The sequence below is a fragment of the Cuculus canorus genome, chromosome 10 (assembly GCF_017976375.1).
Source record: "Cuculus canorus isolate bCucCan1 chromosome 10, bCucCan1.pri, whole genome shotgun sequence".
Lineage (NCBI taxonomy): Eukaryota > Metazoa > Chordata > Aves > Cuculiformes > Cuculidae > Cuculus > Cuculus canorus.
The window spans coordinates 16,175,627-16,201,412 of NC_071410.1; the positions used below are offsets into that span (position 1 = coordinate 16,175,627).

Consider the following 25,786-nt stretch of genomic DNA (forward strand, 5'->3'; position numbering starts at 1 on the left):
TCAAGAATATGACTGCCTAAGTCAGGAGCAGCCAGTTTCTCCAGCAGAATGCTGTGGGAAACAGTGCTAAAGGCTTTACTGAAGTCTAGGTAGTCAACACTCACAACCCTTAAGAGTTATCAATACTTACTGAATAATTCTTTCGGAGCAACCATGTTTTAAGACTTAATATGAAAATCAAATGTTTAATTTGAGAAACATATCACAGCAATTAAAATCAGTAGGAGTCCTCTTCTAGTATAAACATATCATCTTGAATAGTATTTCCTCCTCTATTAGGCAGTATCAAGGTTAACAGTAGAAAGTTAATGTAATGCTATATTCGAACCTCTGGCCAACTTAGCATTTTGCTCACTAGAATTTACAAACCACTCAATGGTAAACATTATTAAAAAAAACATGATTTGTATTAGTGTAAAAGCAAGCAAGACAACAGATCAGAACAGAAAAGGTAAAGAATAATTCAGCATAGAAAAGCAAGAGAGGCTTACCGATAACATAGGCTAGCAACAACGCCAGGGTAACTGTAATAGCAGTAGCACTCAAAGCAGTGCACTTCCAGTTGCAACACCTGTAAGGTTTGTTAAAAGTGAAGGTAGGTCTAGAAAAGGTACTTCTAGGAAGAGGTCTAGGAGGTGGAGAGTAAACAGTATTGGATGTTAAAGGATAGTTCTGACTGGCTGCGCTGAAGATAGCTGAAGACCCAGATCCATGTTTAAATAGGAAATGCCTACAAAAAGAAGATAAAGAACCATGTTGTAAAAACCACAGTGATTTAAGAAGCGAAAGGAAGTGTGAAAGCAATGTATGATAAATACTGTATACAGCCAAAGAAAAATATCAAAGACAGGAAAAAGTATGCTGGAACACCTTCTATACTGGAAGTTTCTCAACCGCACTGCAAGATTTTCAACAATTTTTTAGTGAAACAACATAACATAAATTAATTGTAAACGATCATCCCAGTGCTTCAGAGGAATGCTGAGGAAAGGTTGTTTTTAAGTACCATACTTGGGGTTCTCCAAGACAAGCAGCCCCTCTTTGCCTTGTTACATGGGCAAACGAGATACAGGAATTGTTGCCAGCAGCACCCACTCCATCCACAAACAAATAACTGGGTTTATCTCACCAAGAGTACAGGAAAGCGCAGAAGCCAGTACCACTGAATATTTATTTTTACTATGATTTCTTCCTAGAATATTGGAAATAACAAAAAATATATTAAAAAAAACAAAGAAAAAAGAGGGAAAAATACCAAAAAAAGAAAAAAAGAGGGGAAAAAAAGACTGACAGGCGACTACCTAATGGAAAATCTGCAAGGATAATCCATTTTGAAGGACTGTAGTTATTGTATAGGTAAGTACAATTTCATTAGTAGTCTTAATTGAGCTATTTTGAGCAAATTTTCTTCAAATGCTTCTGCCTACTCTCAAACACAGTAAGGAAGAATTCATTTGGAGGCCTATTTCAGCATATTTTGGAGGATTGACTGACTTCTAGAAAAAATAGTGAAGACGAATATTAGTACAAAAATAAAAAAAAGGTACAGAAATGCACTTTGCAGAATGAGCTCTGGTGCAGAAATATAGAGTGCTTGTGTAGAGGAAGATGAATGGTTCTCAGGACTGGTGAGTGCTCTCCAAGAGAACTTGGGAACTGTCCTGCATGCTTAGAAATTGTAGCAAAAGAAGGACACATTCAAGGCTGACCATACCAACCACATATTGCTTTGGAAACATCAACTTTTTCTGGGTGTTCTTTCTTTGTTTTATGAAAGTTAGCAAGCTTCTTGAGTGCACTCTTTTCTGACAGGCACAAATCAAATTCTTATGCCATAGCTTGCTCCCAAAGAAGTTTAGAGCATCTCGGTGTTCTTTGGTCTCAAGCCACAACGTCTTACTATTATTTTGACCTGAATCTCTGTAGCTTTTCTGTTGAGTACCATGACTTAGAAAGGCATTTCCTACACAAAAGCATTAAACTCTGTCAAGCTTGCCAGCTCTTTGCTTTGGGACACAGACACCTATGTGAAGTAATTACCTACTTGCAATTCAGGTGCTTTGAATTGTGCTCTGTTCATACAAATTCCCAGCTGAGCAACAACATCTGTGACCGTTGCTGCCGTTGGTCTCTATACAATCCATTTCTCTGTTCTTCCACCAGCTGAGCACTGTGCAAGTGCTCTGTGGACCCCAAGCAAGCACTACCATGTCACTTGTGCTCAGAGTGCAAGTTGCCCTCAGTTGTTTCTGCCAAAATTGGAGGGGAATCTTGCATTTAGACTCATGTGGCACTATGATGCCTGCAAGCCAAAAGCCACAGACACACTTCACAGCTGAATTTAACTGGCCAATGTTGACACGGCCCAGAATCTTCCTAATAACAAGTAGACCTTTACACCTTCAGCAAGACAAAAGACAAGTTTTTAAATAAGTATATGGATAAACCAATCCATGCTAGAATTTCTTTGATAGATTCACAGTAGGACGCACACGGGATCAAACACTCAAAAGTATGAAACATGATTGTACTGTGACATTTGACTTGAAGAATATTGTAAATATGTTCCTGAAAAAGTAATTGCTAAAATGGTGTAGTGAGTATGATATTATGTATTTCCATTATAAGATTTTAAAAGAAAGGTTACAGTTCTACAAAATGCCAGATTATTAAAAGAAAAAAGGTATTCCAGGGCAGTTTTATCTTTTAAAGGGACATTTAACGAGACACATAGTCATTTAGAGTTTTGGTATGCACAAACAACACAGCAAAATTCCTACTGATATTCAAGGGAGCATAAGTATAATCACCATATAAAACAAGAAATATGTTATTATATATAAGCATACACATAAAGTATAAATACAAACACACACAAATTAAAAAATATATATTAACCAGTCAATAGTTCTCTAATTGCCTTACGTTTTCAAGACATAATGACAAAATGCTAATTATTTGATAATTTTTCAATTAAATTTTTTTTGGAATTACAGCAAAATGCTCTGATATTGGCAGTATTGATTGTCCTTTATGGTGCATAGCTCAAAGGTATCAGAGGTAAAAGGAAGGAAATGCTGAACTCAAAGTTGTTATTAAGGCTTTAATAGCCTTGCAATCAATAGCCAGGAATAATTTTCTTCTCTTTCACACAGGGATTTATAAATGTAGCTTCATACCCTGATAGTGAAACACTAGTGTGCAGCGGGATTTCTTTATTAGCAGAAGAGTGCACAGAACTCAGCTCACACCCCCTAAGACAGACACCTCTGTTCACACAGAGAATTTACACAGCTCTAACTTGTAATCAAACCGATATTCCGAGGCAATGTTACACTGAAACTGAGCTACCACTGAAATAACATTGAGAAAATGTTAAAAATCACAATTGTTTATGCCTTCCATTTCTGGGAGAGTATATTGAGCTTCCAAAGACATTTCTGTAGAATTTGAAAAACACTGGTGGCACAAAGACAAATTTCCAAAGCTAGACTGTGGCTACATTCCCATAAACTCAGATGACTCCCTCATCTGTCTGAGCACACCACAGTTCCCAAAGGATATTAGAACTTGCTAAACTGTTGCTATCAATTCTATAAAATCAGGTGCCCTCTTGAAAGAACAAAATAATAAAAATTGCACTTCAAAAGTTTCGATGTGACTGCAGCCTGGTGTGTGCTTCAATATTCAATCTAAGAGAGAAGATTAGGGTTTTTTAGTTTTGTAAACTGAAAACACGAGAGAAATCAGAAAATTTATAACAATGATTGATAAGACCACTTGTTCCAAGTGAGGAAGTTCTAGACGTTCACAGAAAACATCAAAAACATTCATAAAGAAGATGACAATATTCTCTTAAGAAGAGAAATACAGGACATAACTGTACAGCGTTTCTCTGGGAAATAAAAGCCACTGAATAGTATTACAGTGCTAATTCCAATATATAAATAAATATTAAAGGCTCAGTAACCTAACCCTAACCTCCCCCCAAAACCCACCAAAAGTCGAAGTCCCAGTAAGCTCCTGTTTCTAAACTCAGCTCTTTGTCCTCCCTTAGCTCTTCTCGCCAGCCACCGAGCATCTCAGATGGTGGCTAACGAAGCAAAGTACAAACAGCCTCATCAATAGCTAGGTCTAAACCTGCCATACTGACATGCCCAGTAAAGAGATAAGGACTGAAAGGAGGGTGTTATTGGAGAGTTCAAGTGACGCAAGGCATACAGTTAGACCTTTCAGTTCTGCTGATCACAGAATATCTTGCTTTCATTTTCATGTGGCTCATCCAAGTGCTCTTGTTCAGCCTTAAAAGGAAAGAGTGTTCATACAAAAATGATGAATTCTCAGCTAGGAGAAGGTTAGAGAACAGGGATTTGTTTCTTTCTTTATATCCTTCTTTATTAAGATGTCTAGCTATGTACTTTTGGCTTCTTATCTGGACTGGTAATTGAAGTCTCATAAAAGGTACACATGAAGCAACATCCCAACTGTATTCATGCAGCAGTGACATAATACTATTATAGAAACTGGATTAACCCCGCACAGACTTCCTTAATTAAATCCCAAGAAAACATTTTGATATCCCAGTCCTGTAGTAATGTCCCTCAACTTTGTCAAGGGCTTGATATCTCTTCGCTAAGTCCTATGCATTTACTCTCTGCCTGGTGTCTGTAGGCCTGGAAGTCTACCTGCATCTGGACCTGTAACAGGTTTGCCTTCTGTTTCCATTAAAAGCTACTGATTTGTAAGAGGAAAAAATGAAGTACAAAAGCAGATTTGAAAGTGAACCATCGTGTGAGTTAGTAGAAATACAAATCTTGCAATACCTTGGCCAAAAATGAGTCTGCATTTCTCCTGGGTAAACCAAGGAGAAAGATATTTGTACTTGTATATGTTTCACATTCAAGAAATAGTTACCTAAAGTCTTACAAATTCCTGCACAGCTGTGTGACAGGAAAACTAAGAAGCCTTCAGTTCAATCATTTAATTTTTTCATTTTCTTTTCAAGAAAATTCTGTAATATCCATACCAATGTTTAAGTAGGCAATTGAAGTATTTCTTTTAGATGTCAACGAAAGTGCAAAGGGAATTTTTAAGAGGCATAATAGTTGAAACATAAGAAGGATTCTGATTTTTGGCATAACCAGAAAATATCTATAGACAATAGCCAAAAGGGAATTGGAACTGATTCAGTTGTCCATCTACTTCAGCAAATACCAACCACAAGTCCACTGTTACCTGACCCTTTTAAGCCATTTAGTTTTTCCTGTGAGTGTGGGAAGAAGAAAAGGTGGAAGGGGGGCAAAAAGGAAACTTCTAAATTTAGATAATAATCAGAATATGGACCTCTGTTTATAAATCTTGCACATGGTACTCAGCAAATTACATGGTATAAAAACAAGACAGCTATTCTGAGGTAAGTATATAGTATAAAAACAAGACACTGACTTGAAGAAAAAGATTTATGCACTATACCCTTCATCTTGAAAACCAACCCTGGAAAACCATATTTGAATATAAGACAGGACTTACAATTATAGACAGAATCTGACCTATGATTTTATTTGCCTTGTTTTATCTTTTTGTGTACAAGAACTGTAGGAACAAGAATGCTCAGGGGTGAAAGAAGAGGGAAATGGCCGTGAAAACTATTTATTTAATTTCTTTTATAATTCTATTTTTACGTGTATCATTGAAATACGTTTGAAACACCTTAGAGATTAGTCTTTGGAAATAGAACTGCTTTGTTAAAATTTCCCCTTTGAGCTGGATTTGCTTTTTGAATCATTCACATAGAATTGCTTCTCTTTCTTCACTCGTATTTACATTACATAGAGTTTGAGAACTTAGCCCTGTGACCCTGGCTGTGAGTGGATGTAAAAATATCCTGTATCCTTTACTTTTCGTTTTAGTACAGAACAACAACCGACATGATGCTGACTCACTTGCCTGTTTTTGCTGTAGGCAAGTTAAGCCTGTTAACCAGGTGAATAAACTTCCAACTCCCTGGCAGAAATCTGGGGCAATAATTATATAAATATAGGACAGTGCCAAAATCAATCAAGAACAGCTTCTAAAATGGAACAGATGTGCAAAATACAATCGTCTTCTAGTTTCAGTGGCTATTTAATAAAAAAAGGATAAAACAAAACCTACCACACTGGGGAGTTAAATTACTCTTGCATAGATCAGTATGGGCTTTATTATGATGATAAACGGTGACAGTGCTACATCAATCCAGGAGCTTTTGAAAGTGCTGTTCTGTGGCTTAAGACTTTAGCACTACAATTCAAACAACAGCTGAGTAAAACTGATCAATGCACACAGAGATTCTTGGCATAAAGACAGAATAAGGGAGCTCATGATTTGCCCAATTTTTTTCCCCAATAAATTTCAAATTTTTGATATGGAAAATGAGCACAACAGTACTTACAACAATATTTACAAAGCTTATATAAAGAACAGTATGTAATATTCACAGAGTACTTTGAAACCATGAATCAAGAAGGATACTACTACTACTACTACTACTACTACTACTAATTTTGTTTCTTATATTCTGTGGTCAAAACCAAGAAAGGAATAATAAAACTGAAGTAGAAGTAGTTGTCGCAAAGTTCTCTGCCATGAATTTCTTCCTGTAGGTATACATATATTCTAATTGCCTTTTCTTCCTAGCATTGGATTCTACATCCAAACAGCTGCATTCGCATATTGGCTAAGGCCAAGCTATACATTTACTGTGACAAATAACACAAATTTTACTTGACAAGAGGTGTATCACATTACATATATAAGTCCTCCTAGATTTCCCAGAAGTAGCCACCAAGGGGATGGACACACAGTTCCGGGCAATAAAGTTACACATACTTACGTGTTTTTCTTAAAAATTATTGGATATTTTGCATATCTCTGACCCTTTCTGCTACAGATAGTCTCTGTTTCCCAAATCAGCCTAGATTGTTTCTATTAACCTGTAATTATCTCTTTTCTTCAAAATTTATATTCAGTCCATTTCTGGTTTTGTAAATGAAAATGCTGTATTTCATGGAAAGCTACCAGGCCTCTGGCTTATCAGTGGCCATAAATTAACAACATACCTATACTTTTATTTATAACTTTATATACTATTTGTCAAAATAATGACCAAAGACTATCTGAAACGTGATAGTTTAAGTTATTACATCAAGCTTGCAAAAAAATAAACCAACGCTTACACAAATACACACTATTGCACTGTTCGAGGGAAGGCCACATCAGAGCTTTTCCCAAAGAAAAAATACAGTAGAGTGTATGAACAATCTAAATAGTCTTATTGTCCTTACTGATTGGATTTCAAATTACCCAGATGGACCATCAGATGCAATTGTGCTAACATGAAAATTGTACTTCATCGTAGCTGACGAATGTGTATATTTTTATTTCCATAAAAGACGCTTTCATTCTCGTGTTATTAAATTTAGGCTCACGTTTATGTCTTTTCTTTTAAGTTCATGGTCACACTTGCAGCTTTCAATTTATCTTCTACAATTCAGAAGTCAAATGTCTTCGGGATCTTTTGTACAACGAAAACACATGGGACTTGGACCCAATTTAAAACCCTTTCCATACGTCTGGTTTTAGTATAGTCAGCCTCTCTATAGGTTAGATTTATTGTTTAATTAGGTACAAAACGACAAAACATAAGTGAAACATCATACTAGCGAATACCTGTCCACATGATTTGAAAGAAAGATCATAAATGGAGCCCTTCCTGGCATTTCTGCTTGGAATAACCACAAGTCCAGTCATTTAACTCAGGACTAGTCTCAGTTTGCAAACAAGTTCCTAATGAATTGCATTGCTCAAATAGTAATTGTCTCCCTGCTTGGTGGTTTATGATCATCAACACCTGTGTGCCCCAGGAGCTGTAAAAGTCCTTCTGTTTGCTACAGAAAACTTGAACTAGGAAAAAGGAAGGCACAAAAGTGCTTTCTGTATCTTTGCACTGGGAGGAGGATTCCTAAGATGCTCAGATGAAGAGACCAAAGAAAAAGAATAAATTTTCCAAGAGCTCACACTGAACTCTGTGAGCGTGTACTTATATACACATTTTTCTTTAATTATATCTGGTTTAGCACTACTCCAGCTTAAACTGTATGTACAGGTTCCCGTGATTTGAAAAGCTATCAATGTACTTTTTGAAGAGCACAAGTATTTATGAGCTTGATTAAAAAAGAACAAGGGAAAACCACAGTACAGAATAAATCCCTTCATAAGTGATAGTTGTCAAGACCTGCTGTACACTGAACAGAATTATAAACACGACATTTTTAGTAAAAGAGAAATCCAGATAGTCTTAAATATGCACCTTAAATAATGATATAATGCTGAAAGGAATGATTTCATCTACATGATGAGGTGATTAAACTTGTTGAACCCCAAAGCTCTTAAAGTTTTTAAGTGTTTAGAGCCATAATCAAATGTTAGCACTCTGAAATACTGCTGAATAGTAACTAAAAATCATACCTGCCTTGAACCCCAAATACTTCTCTTATTATTCTAGTACTTCAAAGTTTTATCTAAATTAATGATAATTGAATCTCAGGTTCATGGTCGGGTACCTCACTGTCCCCTTAGTGGAGCTATTACCATGGTGATAAGATTGCTTAAATTAAGCTGTCTTTTTCCACAGTACGTGGCTCATTGCCAGCGCAGTGAAGGGAGATTTCAGTCCATTCAGCACAGCATTAACCTTACCTCCAACACTGCTAAATTGGTTAGAGGAACGAGAAAGAGATTTGATTTAAAAAAGAAAGGAACAGCAAATATGGAAAATACCGAAAACAGGACTGAAAAATCCCCACTTTGAAACAAAAATTAGGTAAGTTTTGATATTTAAAGAAAAAAATTAATAATTGTAATGCTTGTGTAATCAAACTGCAAAATTTCACTCAAAATAAGCATGTCCAATGGTTTATCAATGAGAGCCCTGTAACAGACTATAGGGAAGATCAGAAGTAACATCATGTAAAAATCCTCACTTAACATACAGTTTTTTTCTTGTATTTGGGAATTTGACTTAATAAATAGACTTAAATAGCAAACACACACACAAAAAAGCCCCAAACCCACAAAAAAACCCAAGATATGGAAGCAAATACTGAATCAACTAACAAGGCATGAAGAAAATGACAAACACTCCTTTGAATTGTCAGGGTTTAATACTCCATAAAAACTAGTAAGCTATGTTCAGAAGGGGCTGTCAGAGATAATAACAATGTATTTCACTGTAAAAATCATGAGATTTGAAACGTTAGGGCAAAGTATCTATGAAACCTGAAAAAACCCAATTATTTTAGTGGAAAGGAAGGGAATGGGCAATAGGATGCAAGTACTTTATTCTGGGGAAGAAGAAAAAAAATCAATTTATGTAAGAGCCCAACAGCATTATCCTAAAAAAGCAAATCGATGTTTCCCGTGTTTTTATGCTGTGTGAGAGATCCTTTAAGTCTTTTTCTGTCAACACTTACAAATTATTTTTCTGTGTGACAATGAAATTACTGCATGTCCATAAGGCATTTTAATAATGAACATGTTTTTTTTTTCCAAACCGTTTGTGCATGCCTACAGACAGAGCCCATGTTCTCATCTGCGGGCACGTGGCTGCACCGGGGGCTGCAGCGCGGGCAGCTTGAGCTGTTACCCCTCCTACAGGTGCGGCTTTCCTGCAATTTCTTCATCAACAACTATTCTATGACAGATCCTCCAAAGTTTTAAAGGTGTTCCTATTTTCATTCGGGCTGCTTATCATAAGAATAATCGCCAGAGATAGAGAGCTGGTCTTGGCAATGACACGCATTTAGATTAACAAACGTTTAGGCTTTGCCTAAAACTTGTGTGAACTTGAACAAGTAATATGGTCTCTCCAAATCAATCTCCTCATTAAACAGTTGGGTAAGGTGGGTCCTGACAAAACTGTTTTGCAGATTAGTACATGGGGCTGAAGGGGCTACAAGAAAGCTGAGGAGGGACTGTTCACAAAGGCTTGGAGTGACAGGATGAGGGGTGATGGGTATAAACTGGAGAGGGACAGATTTAGACTGGACATGAGGAGGAATTTCTTCACTGTGAGAGTGGTGAGGCCCTGGCCCAGGTTGCCCAGGGAAGCTGTGTCTGCCCCATCCCTGGAGGTGTTCCAGGCCGGGTTGGATGGGCCTTGGGCAGCCTGAGCCAGTGGGAAGTGTCCCTGCCCATGGCAGAAGGTTGGAACTGGATGATCTTTAAGGTCCCTTCCAACCCAAACTACTCTGTGATTCTATATAACATCTCTAGATGAAGAACAAAACAGAATTTCCAACTTGCCCTTTTCTATGAAAATATAACAAAGTTTTACTCCATAAAATCTTGCGGAACACATACCTCAGCAGATGTTTCTACTGCAGCCCTTTGTGATTTAATCTAGGGCTTCAAATTCTAATTACATAAGAATACGTGCTTAATCAGAGTATCACAAACACTTTCAGAACTACAGAATTTTCTTTTAAATAAATATGAGACATGAGCAGACTCACAGACATGCTTCATTTCTGACTGTCCAGAGTGAACAGGATTTACAAATTCATATGATCAGTTCTAGGAAATCTTTCCTCGTCTGAAAATTCTTGAATATTACATGGCTGTAGATAAACCATGCAAACACACGTGCTGTTTATGGATTAACAGGAGATACAGTTGGGAGAAAAGCTGAACATGTGCATTCTGATTTTTGCCTACTTATTACAGTAGGGAATACATTACTGTCTAAATCTGCTTTTTGATTGCAAATGTTCCAAATTTAAAAAAAAATAAAAATCTGCTTAGACATATTAGGCATGTAAATATTAGCTAGATTTGGTACTATTAAAGATTTAGCACAGAAACACAGCTGCCATTGACATGTTACCTTTTATTTTGTAGGATTATTTTTAATGGGCAGCTGAATATTAATGGAAAAGGAAAGTAAGAGGATCCAGATATTAGGCCAAAGTATCTGTTCAATTCTAGCTGAATCATTCCCTGTTAAAGGAAGTAAAAACAAGCTGCAAGTCCTTGTTTTTCACTAAGGCTTTGTTGTGTACTATCGACTTCTGGGAAGCAGTGACCACAAATGGTTTTTATTACGATGCTGCCCTGCTATATCACTCCTCTGCACATACATCTGCAGATACATCTTGGCAAACAGTCTCACAGATTCTACTTTCAGATTACTTAGCCTTTCAGCCAGCTTCACGAGAGGCTGTAGCTACCTAACAGAGGGTGCATGAAATCTGCTGAAGGGTAGGAAAATCTGGAAAACTTCCTGATTTTGTGAATTGCTATAGTGTAGCCCACAGTATGTTTTCCAGTCTGAATTCCTTTCTGAAGCCCCTCACCAGTATGCAATTTTATGACTATAGATGTAACGATATTTCTATGTATTTGTCCTTCAGGAGAAATTTTCAATTTGCAAAAACAATAAGAAACCAGAAAAATTAAACGGAACTCAAAATAGACTTAAAATGGCAAAGTATTTTCCCCAGTGAGGTGTGATCAGAATATAGTGAAGAGGGATGCAGAAAGGCTAAATAAGATCTACCTAAGTGTTAATCAAAGGGAACCAAAAAGTGCTTAACCAGTACAGAATGCCCAGCGACCAGCCTTGTATGCAGCAGAGGTATAGATAGATAAGATTGTTACACCAGAAATGACAGATTTATCTTTATACAGTTTGTGTAAACAGAAGTTACCAGCTCTAGAAGACTGAGCTAAACTAAAATTTTGTTTATGTTTGCTTCTGGAGAAAAGTTTCCATCCTCCTCGATTCCTTTTTTGATTTGTCTTAAAGACAAATAAGGAAAGTTTTAGTTCAGAATGATTCAGCTTATTCTTTAATCCCAACTTTAAAGCCTTTCAGAGAAGAAAAGCTTAGACACTTCTGCTTTGCAGCAGATAAATGTTTAAAGGTAGATACTAAAATTAAGTTCTGTCATAAAATATAAACAATCCTCTTATAAAAGAACAAAATTTAGGTTCCAGTGATTAATCATGATAATTGGCCCTTGGACACGTGTGTATTAAAAAGAAAACTCTTCCATGCAAAACACTTTATTGTCTCTGGATCAGCGTAGTTGGATTTCAGACATCTGTTTCACCAAACACAACTTTCACAGTCATGCACTTTACATGTTTTAAAATGCCAAAACTTGTCGGTCTCTTCACAATGAAGAAGAAGAAGGCGTAGCAAATCAAGGGCTCGTTTTAAGCATCAAGTCAGCCTAACACAACTGCAGTTGAAAGCCATCAAATTAGCCATTACTTGTCAGGAACAAAAAAGCTCATAATAGCCAAAAAGTCAGAGGAAACCGTGCATTTACCCCTCTGGCAGAACTTTGGATACTGAAACACAGGTTTGATGAATGCAGAATGTATTTGCTTTCAAATAATTTTCAGAGTAGATTATCTGTGTAAATTGTGAATGATCCTGAAGCTGAACCCTCCTTCCCCAGCTCCCAGAGGTAAGGCTTTCCATGCTCGATATCCATCCTGCACCTGTATCACTTCTCCATTAACAAACAATTAACAAACTAGATTCTTTGTATACATATTAAAGTGTTTAAATATGCATCAAAGAAAATATTATTTTTAGTTCTATTTCCCAGTTTTTCCTGTCCAGAGGAAAGCTACAGCCTGAATGCTGGCTGACTCCACAAGTGCCAAAGTATTCGTTAAATAAAACTTTATTGGCTTATTACAAAATGGCCCTGGGAGGATGTGAGAGAGAGAGACAAGCACGCAAGCACAAATCCTGACTGCACACAACTCTAAAAATACCTATGAAATCTACACACTTTAAGGAAATCAACATTTTCCAAACCTTTGCACAACAATCTTTTACAAGCATTAATGATCAAGATGAACCAAGTAAAAATGGCCTCACGTGGCTACAGGACATGGCCTCAAATCAAAATGCACCGGCATGTCCTGAATGACAAACTTGTCATTGCCCATCACCTTCTCATGTCAACATCAGGCCTCTTCCCCATCTTTTTCTTTTTTCTTAACATTTGAGATATGCTGCGTAGAACAGGTTGGTTTGTACCTGGTCTCCAGGGGTATGTTGCTGTTCAAGACCCAGCTGTTATGGAGATGCACCGAATCTTGCGTACTGGTGGGGGGAGTCGGGGCAGCAGGACTGGGCTGGCTGCGGGTGGTCATTGATCTTCTCTGGAGAGAATCAGCTGTTGGAGGTGGTTTTCTGGCGCAGGTGCACGCGTGCGGTGGTGGAGGTGGTGGCGGTAGGGGTCTGAAGGTGAACTGGTTGTGTGGGCTCCCTGGCATGTCTGAAACAACAAAGAAAAGGCAAAGAAACCCATGTGGTGTTATTATTTTAAAAAGATCAAAACGGCATAAGCACGATATAACATTTATTGGGATTAAAGCATTGTGCTTTATCATGTCGGTAACCCAGTTGCCTGTCAAATGTTGTAACATATGGAATAATTTAAGATACAATACTCTGCTGAAATGGAGAATATCAGACACAGACACACACCCTCCAGCAGTGCAGTTCAGCAGTTCAACTTAAAAAAAAACCAACCAACCAAACAACAAAGAATAGAAGGAAAAAAAAAAAGATATAACATTCACTTAATAATAAAGAATGATAAATAAAGAAGAGGATAAAGAACAAATAAATCAAGTTGACATTGAATTGCAGCACAGATACCAACTTATTTCATGAGGTATAAATTTCATTTAGGAATGTCTGTGAAAGAAATAGACCCAGTACAAGAATTAGTCCTGCACTTCAAATCAAGAGAGAAAAATGTCTGAATAATTCCTAGTACCTAACAAACACCTTTCATAAAACAAGACTAATGCATTTCTAGGAGTCTGTTACTGCATTTGTTAAATGAGACCTGTGAAAAGGCCCTCTTCAAGATGATCTGAAGCACCAATGATCCCAGAGAAAAGGCTTTGTGGCAGCTATGGGCGAATCAGCCTGCAAGGAGCTCACAGCCACTGGACCAGGCTGTGAAGGAGATGGAGTGAAAGGTGTGCATGGTGGGTACCCAAAGCCCTGCTACCTGAGCTGCCGCTGACCTGGAGCACCTGAGAGGGACGCAGTAATTGCCCACATCTTGCCCTGTGCTAACACTGCTGCACAGCTTTCAATTAGCTCAGTCTGTGTCAGTGAGCTCAAATCCTCCTGCAAAAGCCAACAAAGATACAAACACAGAGTAATGCTACTTCCAAGAGACAATAAAACCTCATTTTCCCTCCTTCGCACAAGAGTCTCCAAAGCCTCTCAGTACAGCAAGAAACACAGCTACAGAGAACTGAGGCAAGAAATTAGTTTTTAAAAGAACAATAATAAATACTTTGCAAAGAAGTAAAAATTGCTGCCGACTGGTGAACTGTGAAGCTGTTAACCTGAGACTCTTCCAGCTAATTTACCTCAGTGTCTAACACAGCTTTGTCCCATTTCTATACTCACCTTCACTCTCCCTTTTTCTCTTAGCAGATGTCCAGTTAAATTTGCACAAATCCAGCTGGAGCAGAGCTCTGATGAACCTGCAAAAATTCCCTGCAAGAACTGTTGATGCCATCCATTTACAACACATGCTTTCTTTAAATTATGGCATGATGTGTCTTCAAGGTGAAAGATGAAAGTGTGCCCCTTCCCTTCTTGGAACGGTTGGTGGAAAAAAGCACTTTTTTCTCTATGACAGTCACAATTTACCCCAACCGGAGAAACAAGGTTGTTTAGTGCTCCACATAAGCTTTCCTATGCTGTAGTAAGCAAAGCTGTCATGGATTTGGCCCAGGCTTAATCCTTTTAATTTGATTGATCTTTTATCAAGGCAGCATTCTTACAGTTGCATTAAGGTTTACGCTGTAATAATAGTTTGCATATACCAGAAAAGCATTTCTAAGCATATTAGAAAATTGGAGACCTCAGTAAATTAAATCACTGGAGTCAACACTCCAGACCTGTGAAATAATCTGCTAAGACACTTTCATATAATAATTAATCTCAGTAAATCCTGTATCCTGCTATTTTAGAATTGAAAGCAACCCAAATTTTGGACATAATATTTGATGTCCAACATCCTCAAGTATTTGATGAATGACACTCCTTTACTTAGCAGTACCAATCTTAACTTCACTCTACAGAAAATTTGCAGGATTATTATACATCCTCTAATTTGCATGACAAGTAATTTTAATGGTTGTACCACTGCCTTGCTAGAAAATTGCTGATCTTTGCCAGGACACGCAGTTAGACTCTACAAGCAACATCAAGAGCTATGCAGTACATGCCGAGCAGCCAAGCTGACTGCTTCTCTAGCTAAAAAGAAAAAAAACCCTTATAATCTATATGGCAACACATCTATTGGTTCCTTTCTTCCCCTTGCATCTATACTGTCCCTATCCTGTCAATAGCACACAATCTGCTGACAAATAGGTTAGTTCGTTCAATGCAACAGCCTGGTGCTGCTTTGTGAACCATAAAGTATTTTTGGTCATTTCTTATGTCTCCCAGTACAATTTATCACAATACATTAACACACCAGATTTCCTGGGGGATTGCTTTTTCATTATCACACTTGTCACCCTTTCGTCCAGCTCCTGGCATCAGAGAAAACCTCACATCAGATTCTGAAGTATTTTGGAGATTGAAAGACCAACTCTTCTGTATCAGACCTTCAGTGAAGCAATGCAGATTCATTATGCTGAGAATCACCCTCAGTTTCCAATTACAGAGTTTTTATAGACTTTCTATTTGGCAAAGTTTTTATTATTTTTTTATTTTGCTTGAAACTAAGTCTACATCTCATTAACTTTACTTTTATACAAGAAAAAATGCTACTCGGGATACAGAGCAGTAGTATACCTAAATATGCATAGTCACGATTATTCAGGATTCTGAGTAAACAGTTCACTCTGTAAAAAATGCAAAATCATTTAAATATCTGAAAAATGATGTTACATATGATAATTTTTCTAAACCCAACAAATTTTGAAAACGTATGAGAGTGATTTAGAAATTAGCTGAGCTATGAATTCTCATCCTGTTGCTATCATTCAGCATAAAGCTGAAGAACTTGTTTTTTAAATGGTTGCTAACGATGTTTAGGGTTTTAATTTTTTTTTTTACAGCAGCAAGTCTATGCACAGTACAGAAATACACCGTTATTTGTTGTCAATAGGTTCACTGACATGGTGTTAGTTTTCATTTATCTAAAAATGTAACTATAAAACATGATTTCAGCTTAAACTCTACATTTACAATGGTGTGCTTCAAGTCAGATTTTCTTCTGAGGAGCATCCGAGCCAGAAGAGATGCTCTTGGCCCTCACCATTGGCCTTCTCACCTGTACTTGCATTTAGACCATTTCTTTTCTTTTTTCAGAGACAGAAGAGGTTGTTTAGAAAATGTTTTCCCCTGGTTAGAAAATTATTTCCTCTGAGAAGACATTATTTTTAAATAGGCCTCTCATTTCAGTGGAGCACATCTAGAGCTGTTATGTTTCCTGAAAAGATCTATATGACATTCTTCTTCTTTGCTGTATATTGGATCTGCTTTGTTTTACTCTAACTCACACACTCCCCACCCGCTCCACAAACTTCAGCTGAACTCCTCCTACCCCACTTTTTCTTATTTTTAGGGGTTTCGTTTTCATTCTTCAATAATGATATTGATTTGTTTAGCTCTTTTATTTTGGGACACTTCCAAAACTCCATCCATGTAGCCCGAAACAGAAAGTGCTGTATTGATGCTATCCAGAAGAAAAAAACCTTCACTGTAATTCTGTTAGTTTGAAGGATTTCTACTTGCCCTCCTTTCTTTGAAGTTTGAAGGGAGAAGTTCTGGTTCTGTTGTGAATATTTTTCCCCTTTGTTTCCGACTCATTCTTTTGGCTTGCTCGTGATCAACGTTGAGCAGACACTACTCCATGGCAGTTGCATAATGGAGTTTGGTAGCCTACACTTATAGGGCATAAACCTCAACAGCTCCTCTTCAGCTGCTGAGTTCTACTACTACAGCTTTTTTCTTCAGGAGATACAGTAATTCAGATCTTGCTTTGTTACAAGGCCTCTACTATTTAGAAAGTGGGAAGTTAATTAACTTAGATGCTTCCCTTACTCTGCCATGTTGGTTGAGTGCTGCCATTCTGCTCAAGAGTTATTAGAGACACAGACCAATGGACAAGAGCAGCATTAACATAAACTCATTTTCCTCGTGAGTCAGGCTAAAATGACTTTGTAATCATAAACATGGACCCAAATTGCTTTATAGACTGACAAAAATGAAATAAGCAGATTAATCAACGAGTTAGTACCTAACTAAAAATTATTTTTGAAAATAAGCCAGGCCTTAGCTGAAGTATTTTCCTAACAGTTTCGAAGTATACTTTACTAGACATTTTGGATCCACACACAAAGAAGGGTAATTGAACTGTTTTATCATTCACTGACAAGACTACAATAGCCTGTATTGTTACTAAGTGAAGTATATTAGAGAGAAGATATTAAAAAGTAATGAACCTTAAAAGGTTTGCATATAACCTGTAGTGGTTTTAAGATATTTTAATTTTTTTTTTTCAGTTCCTAAATTCATTATTTATTGGTATGTTTGGATTTTTCTATTCTTAACTAGACATCTCAGCTGAGTATGAATTGGCTTGATATCCGTTATTTAATGAACTAAATAGCAACATACATTCAGAGAGCTGAGTTTAGTTTATTTAAATGTTCTATGTGTATATTACTGCTCAGTTACAAACTACTCTGTAACTTTTTCTCAAGTAGAGAAGGATGAACATAACACTATTTACAAAAACAGAGCCTTGGAACAGGTAAATCTGCATCGTGCAGGAAGATGTGCCTGACTCCACCCAACAGAATGGAAGGACTATGCCCAGAGCACTGTGCCCAACTTATATAAATGGGCACTGAAGAACTGGAAAAGACTTATTGCAGGGAAGACAGAGAAACTGAGAATGCTTAAGACTAGAACTAAAAGCATAGAATAAAACCTCTCAATTTTGCAATAAGATTTATGCTCTAGATCCAAGAAGACAAACTAAGAATTAGATGTAAGAGCTACCATTAAAGAGTACTGGCTCTGCTATCTGTTACTGTATTTACTGACATCGTGTAAGTCTTTACACTCTTTCCTTCCATTCTAAGTTTAAAATTGTTCATTTTCTATGCATGCCCCCTAGTAATCCCCTTAAATCTCTCAATTCCTTTTATTTTAGTTGTCACATATTTTGAGAAAAGGTGAATATGAATAAAAACTGTATATTAAATTTCTCTATTGATGTACAAATTTAAGTCGTGGTTCAATAATCTGTTCTACAATTGCGCTTTCTGATGTAGCTCAACATTCAGTTGGCCCACCTTACTTGCAAAACCCTTTGCTTTATGAACTTTGTCAGACCACAAGGGTACAAGAGTATCTAACCAGTACCTCTAATAACAGTTTACCTTTAGATTATTGTTTTGCTGTACATAATTTTTTTCCTCACTACACAGTAAATTTTCCAGGGTATAAAATACCAAACATCTCTAAAGAATTCTACAAACCATATGATTTTATGCAAAATAAAGTTTAGAATGTAATGAAAGCTTATAAACTAAAGGTCATACGGATTCAACATTTATATTCTAAGTAAAAGAGATTTAGAGACCTCCAGAGACCCATACCATTTCCCACCACAGCCCACTGACTCACGCCCACTGTGCCTTAAGCTTGCCCCTGCGCCAGCAGGTTTTCCTTAGTGAGCAGGTTGGGATGGCTTAGATCAGACTGAGTAAGGGATGGATCGGTTAAGTACTGGGGATCATCAAGGGGCCTCGGACACTTTATTTGTACAGGTGTGCCCTCAGATAGCCATATATATGTATAATTTCATACCATACTGCCACTCTAAGAATAGAATGGATCCCACTTATCATTATTTAGGCTGTGCTAAAACCACAGCACTTCACTTCTAAAGTAAAATTAAGAGAGATCTTAGGCTATGTACCTTGAATGGCGTCAATGAGCACAAAATGCAGCTGGATTTACATTATAATAATCTAATGATGTCAAACAAATGATGTCTGATACTTAAACACCCAGTCCAATGTGTTTGTACGAATCCCATGAAATACTTCCTTTATGCTCTCAGCATCACATATGTTCAGTTCTCTTGAATCCCTTACAATTATAAAACACACGACAACAGCTTTCAATTTGTAATTTGTAGATAATTTTAACAAAAAGAGATTTGGTAAAGTAAGAATTCCAGTAACTTCTTAATGCTAACAAATTATTTCTTCTTCAGCATTTCCAAGTCTAGTCAGATTCAAAAATGATACACGACAGCAATTCTCTTTAAAACATAAGTAACATTTGCACTGAATGTTGTATGGGCTAATTACGTAGGGAAAAAAATATTCTACATTTAAGCCACAAGGACAGTAAGGATTTCTTGTGATGGGTGTGCAATGCTTCCTTTTCTATTTTTTACATTAACAGTCAAAACTTGTACTGCAAGACTTGAGTAATTATATTTCATTAACACTCTTAAAGGATCTAATTTTAGGAATTTTTACAAAAATATAATGACCCAGTTTTGAACATCATACTGAGAAAGAATGATGGGAGTATTACCAGCAGGTCTCTCTTGAAAACACCATTCCTTTTCCAGAAGTAAATGTTTTATGTTTCTTCAATTCTGTTGAATATAATCTCTTGTGAAATAGTGCTAAACTCAGCTGAAATTCTTTCTGGAGTTTGTATTTATATAGGTGGACTAATATGAGCCTGAGATTTTTCCATTATTTTAATTTACATTCTTGGTCCATTTCTAAAGCACAAATGTAGGATTATGTAAATTCTATTAAAAGCCTTCACAAATCAAACAGTATAAATGGATTTTATTACCTGCATATGATATTCATAGTACATATCAACACCTTAAAACTTGTAGCAGTAGAGAGCATAAGGAATTTTCATTAGCAGGACTCCTGCATTTGCCAGTAATTTGCCATTAGTGTTGCACATCAGGATGGTAATGCTGATGGGCTCTATTTTGGGTAAAACATCAATTAGTACCATGATAAAGGTAAAAAAAGTACTGAGGATCTCATTGTGTTTTGGAAAATAAATCAGAAGAGTCTCTGTAAACAAACTGATTCTTAACTAAGCCGCAGGAAGACGTTGGGAGAATTTTTCAGGCAAAGGAACAAAGGCAGAACTCATTAGAGAGGGAAAGACAGTGATTTATCACTAGAGAACTATCACACGGCCATCCTTTCCAACTTTGCTGATAAGATGCATTTAATAATAATCTGCCTTTCAAGATTCAAAAGATTCTAGCATCTGTTGTCTTTGTACCGTATACTTAACTTGTCAACTTTACTTTGTAAAATTCTTGAAATAAGGGTGATATACACTTTTTTTTCCTTCCAGGTGTGTGTGGAGGAGTGTTTTTGCTTTTTCTGATGATCGAAATGTTAATATGCTCAAACCAACAGCAGAGCTTGTGGGCCCAAAGCTATGCATGCTTTTTTCTCCAGCTGTATCAGCTGGTACAATGAAAGATATTACCTTTCCTGACAAACTTTGTCTCACTTAGGGGCACTTATATCTGTAGACCATTAGAGCCTCAACAGCCTGACTCCTCCTTAATTAACTCCATCACTCAGTGTTCTAACTTGGGAGCCTGATTGCTGAAGTAGAATAATTTTGGACATAAAAACTGCACTACAAGATGCTCCTCTCTGTGCTGTAGTTTGTAACCAGAAATGAGTTTCAGGTTATAACACCACGTACTGTGTATAAGATGCAAGTTTAAATGTTACCGTGCAGAAGCACCCGACAATATAAACACACTGATGTGTGTTCATATAAAATAAATATTGCCAAAGGGAAGTGAAGAGCTAGAGCTCCTGAGGTGCTTTTCTTCTGCTGGACTAGCTAAACTATAGCTTTGTTCTAGAGTACTTCATGTAATTGTTAAGAACCAATCCACTCTATGTATATTATTTAGCTGAAAACATTATTCTGTTTATGTGGAATGCTCACATTTATGTTAATTAATATGACAAATTGTAGATGAAACTGCCCTACTCACTGCCTTCCATCTCCTTTGCATCAGGTGGTACATCCATCAGATTCTCTCAAATGCCCATCCAGTTGGGACAGGACGCCTCTTAAGTCACTACAGTCTATTCCAACACAACACAGCCCTGGTGTTGGTTGAGGCACAGAGGTCAGGCACAAAATGTGAAGGAAGAAGAAAAGCAGGATTCCAATTACGATGGAGACCTAGGAAACAACCTAAACAACCAGCTCAGGCTTCCCCTTGTTTGTTTTGTAGATCAAGCAGCTGCTGGTACAATTAACATCACACAACATTCAAAGCATAGAAGTAAAGACTGACAGCTTCCAGTCAGCTTAAAGGTGATAGTTCAGGAGAACATGTAATTCCTGCCATTACTTAAAAGTGGTGGGTTCAGTCAATATCGCAAGTTGTAACTTCTGTCAGTGGTAACTCACAGGGGAGAGTACAATCACTATTCTAAAACTCCGAACAAAGCGGGAGAGATTATAGCTTACAGACTAAGCCTATCATCCAGGTTTACAAAAGCCAGGCAGTTACAAGTAGCCTGGCAGCAAATGTTGGAAGACCTTAGAGGTGAACAGATTAAAGAGCAGTTTATGACTGGTAAAATAGGTTGCGAGCAGCCAGGGCTCTAAAAATTAATGTTTCCCCAGTTACTGATGGTTTTCGGCAGAGTGATATATATTCAAGTTTTGGCCCCTGTGCCATTAAATTCATTAGCTGTGAGGGCTTTCTAAAAGGGATCTATGGGTAATGGAATTAGCAACTATAAATCATACTGAAATACACAGTGTATTTAGCCCAGTAGTTTAGTTGAAATCCCACACATATGGGCAGATTAAGCTACCTTGTCATCAACCACTCTACAGTGGACGATAACCTTCTCAGCCTGCCTCTTACCTGCTCCATCTGTGTTCCTGTTACTTAAAACATTTACAGGAAAAAAAACGACTGCTTGAGGCCATGCCCTGTTACATCTCAGATAACGTACAACCCTGCAGTGTTTGAGTTGGCTGCACAGCGACGGCAGAAGGGAAGCCTCTCCCATTTTAGCACTTGCCTTCTCAAGGCTGGGGACAGTGACATGAGCCGTACCAGTTGAGCGAAGCACCGAATCCTGTTCAACTTAAAGCACAGCTATGGCAGAGATCAGTTTTGTTGAGTCGCATGTTTGTAAATATAAAATATTCCATGGCTCTATGGAAATACGGAAAGATGATAGGCCCTCAGTCATGGTTAAACATGCCAGTTACATCAGGACCCAAACTCAAGCCCTTCTGCTTCACTTATATTCTACTTAACGAATGTGAGTTGTCAGATTTCTTAAATAAGAGCTCTTTAAGACAAATTACAGTTTCAAAACAAAGATTGTCCTTCTAAAATTTTGCTTTAGAAGAGAAACAAATTTTTAAATAGAGAATAAGTTTAAATTATCTTTTAATTCTCTATTTAAACCGAAAATTACTGTTTTAATATCAGAAACAATTTTTAAATTTATTTATTTTTTAAAACAAGAAGCATGGTAACCTTAGCTGTAGGATAGCATCAATTAATTCTCAGTAACCCTTAGATGTACATGGTATTATTTAAGAAGGGAGGTTGCATGTAATTGTCAGCTAGCATAACACAATGTTATTTGTCACTCACCAGATGATTTTACATGACATCTAAATTACACTAAATTAGTTAAAGGATATAGCTCAGTGTAGAATTAGCTGACCAACTACTTCTGCCTTTTATTCCTAGAGGCAGTTAAGATCCTGTCGCTCTAACCTTAATCCACAAATAATAATAAAAAAAATTCTTCCACAAGAAGATCTATTCCTGCCACTGATGTCTGCTAACATTTTATTTAGGAAGGTTGACACTTCTCCTATAGTACTGGGCTTGCTGGGAGGAAAGACAACGGTACATCTGTAACTGATGGTAATCAACAAATCGATTATTTTTTAAAGGAAAGAAAAACTCCTGAAGAGAAAGACAAAATAACAATACAGAAGCAGCTAATGTAATGCCTGAAAATGAACATAACAGCCTAGGAACGAACCCACACTTTTCCAGGCAGTGTCCCCAATGTATACTTTGCATTTACAAGCCATCATGCAGATTTTCTGAAATACCAATGTGCTTCTACCAGTCCACTAAAACAGAGGTTGTGGACTGGTTATTCACAACTATTTAGGACTTTTAAACTCCACTCTGCATTTTATTAATAAAGACCTGCCCACTTAAACACCTTTAAAGATCTGAGCAGAGAATCTATAAATTACCAACTGGGTCAGTTCTGCATGAACCGATGCAGATATTTAACCTCAGGCAGTAAGGGCTGACAAGCCTCTCCTCCTATTCTTGCTCAACTTGCAATAGAAATCTTGTATAACTCAAAATTAACAAAGATTATATAATTTTACAGCACTAATAGGTTATAAAAGTTCTTGGTGACCGTATCCTCAGTTCACCTCAAAATACATTTCTGAGGTGCAATTCACTCAAAGCTTATCTATATACACCTATTCAAACCCTTTGTAAATAAGGCATGCATTTCTGAATATTACTTAAAATTACATCTATAAAATATTGAATAAAACCTTCAAAACAAATGCATAAAGAAGTATCAAGGGAAACATTTTTTCATATGAATCTAACCAACAAAGTATTTTAATGAGTGCACATCTATTAAGAGAATTCTCAGGATACTGTAATTATTATTCATTTCTAGAATTGTTTCACCATGAAGGTTTATGCTACTATGGGGACTTTAATGTTTATGTTTTGTGATGGCTGCGTTGACTATTAAAAAGCAATTTGGCTGACATTTTAAGTCTTTTGTTGCCAGTTTTAATTGGATTGTTCACCAAGCATCAACTCCCCCGTTAAATGCAAAAATTACAGGCCAACGTCAGTTTATAGTAATGACTGTTTAACGATTTTATATTGTCAGTTTGCCAGTTTCACATGGATGCATGCATGATTAGTTTCATATCAAGACCTGTAATTAAATAATTGAGACCTAAACAAAAGAGAACATCAAACATGAACAGATCCTTAAGAAAGACTCAAAGATTAATCGAGGTGCTCATTCCAAATTAAAAAAATAATCAATATTTTGAGGTCAAACAGTGCAAGTGCACTTTTTGCTCAAGGAAAAAAACCAACTCCCTTTAAGTGATGCGAAGTTTGAGAGCTCACTGCAGTGAGTCTTTGCTTATCATTCTTAAAACTGACTCTAAATCATCCAGAACTCATTACTAGCAGTTTTTGTTTGACTAGGTAAAGTTGGTTTTATAGTAATAAGATATAAAACAAATTATACCTCAATTGAAACTTATGGCACTTACAATCGAATAACAACAAGCCCACTAACTTCTCAGAAATCCAGGTTCTTGAAAGAAAACCAATTATTATTCTTTGTTCAGCTCTGAATCCTATGCCAAACTCCTACATACCTCAGAATGTCAAATAAAGCAAAAAATGGCTTTTAGAAGATAACCCTTTGAAAGTGTGAAATGTCCACGAAAATAAAGCTAGAAAGAAAGACTCAGAGAGCTGGGCCAGCGTGGCAAAGGCACCAAGTGCCTCTTCATACTGCTCAGAGATCAAGAAGCTGGGAGCTTCCTGGAGAGTTTCACATCGTATGGCTTTGGCCATCTTGACATGGATGGTAACTTCCTGTGGGCAGTTATGCTCTTGAATTTTGAAAAGAACTTAGTATTTCACACATTTTTTACACCTAGAAAGTTCAGCGAAAAAAATTACTGACCAAGTGTTTTCACTGTCTTATTAATAAGCACATCTGCACTATAAAATTTGGGATAGGGTGTCTCTGTAAACTGAGCTGCTACATTTACGGATTCCCATTAAACTTAAGACCTCAAAGGTCAAGCACCGGATTTTATTGTGTTCTGCATTCAGTAAGTATTCAGGCAAATTTCAGCAATTTATAGCAACTTAGAAGAACTTATGTTCATCTGTTTTCAGGCTTGACTTTTATAGACTGTAGTCACCTACTAGAAAATATTAACCTACTGGAAAGTCAATAGATTTTCAAGGTTGCTTCATTTTTATGTACAAAAAGCTATATGCCTTGCAGAATCATTCATTTTCCTTTTATTGCCAGGATGATGGCTTAAAACCTGTTCTGGCCAAACTTTCAAGCAGATAGCTTTATTTGAAAGATTTAGAGGTAAATTTAGAACCCAGTTCTTTCCTCAGTTACAGCAGTACAGTATGGGATTAACTCCATTGATTTCAATTACATAATTCTGCCTTGGTTTGCTAGATGTAAGCCAAGAAGCTAACAGTCCAACTTTGATAGGACATATCCATTTTTTATATATTTAGAAACAGAGAATTTGTCACTTCAAAATACGAGCTGTTGAATACTTCACAATTCTGTTCCAGAAATGGAGTGACTGTGTTTGTGATTTAGAAAGAGATGAACCACTGAACCAGTAAAATAGAGGTTGGCACAAACTTATTTCGATTTGCAAAAATAAGAAGGTCCAGCAAAGGTATGTGAATGGACCATACATCAGCAGATGAAAACTCACATTGACCAATGCAAGGTACCTCAAATTGATTGCCAAGATCTAAATTACCTCCAAGTACTCAGAAAATGGGCCTGTGAATGTCTGTAAACAGCTCAATGAAAACCTCTTTTCTAC

At 36.9% G+C, this 25,786-nt stretch overlaps 1 protein-coding gene across 5 annotated transcripts in view; it reads right to left on the reverse strand.

Moving 5' to 3' along the window:
- Window positions 1-25,786, reverse strand: part of TENM1 (teneurin transmembrane protein 1) — a 695,512-nt gene that overhangs the window by 145,090 nt on the left and 524,636 nt on the right. For all 5 annotated transcript variants that reach the window (XM_054075918.1, XM_054075919.1, XM_054075920.1 and 2 more), the window contains 2 exons: window positions 13,097-13,337; window positions 492-730 (listed from right to left, as the gene is read on the reverse strand). In XM_054075918.1, the coding sequence (XP_053931893.1) occupies window positions 492-730; window positions 13,097-13,337 (480 nt within the window). The remainder of the gene's footprint in view (window positions 1-491; window positions 731-13,096; window positions 13,338-25,786) is intronic.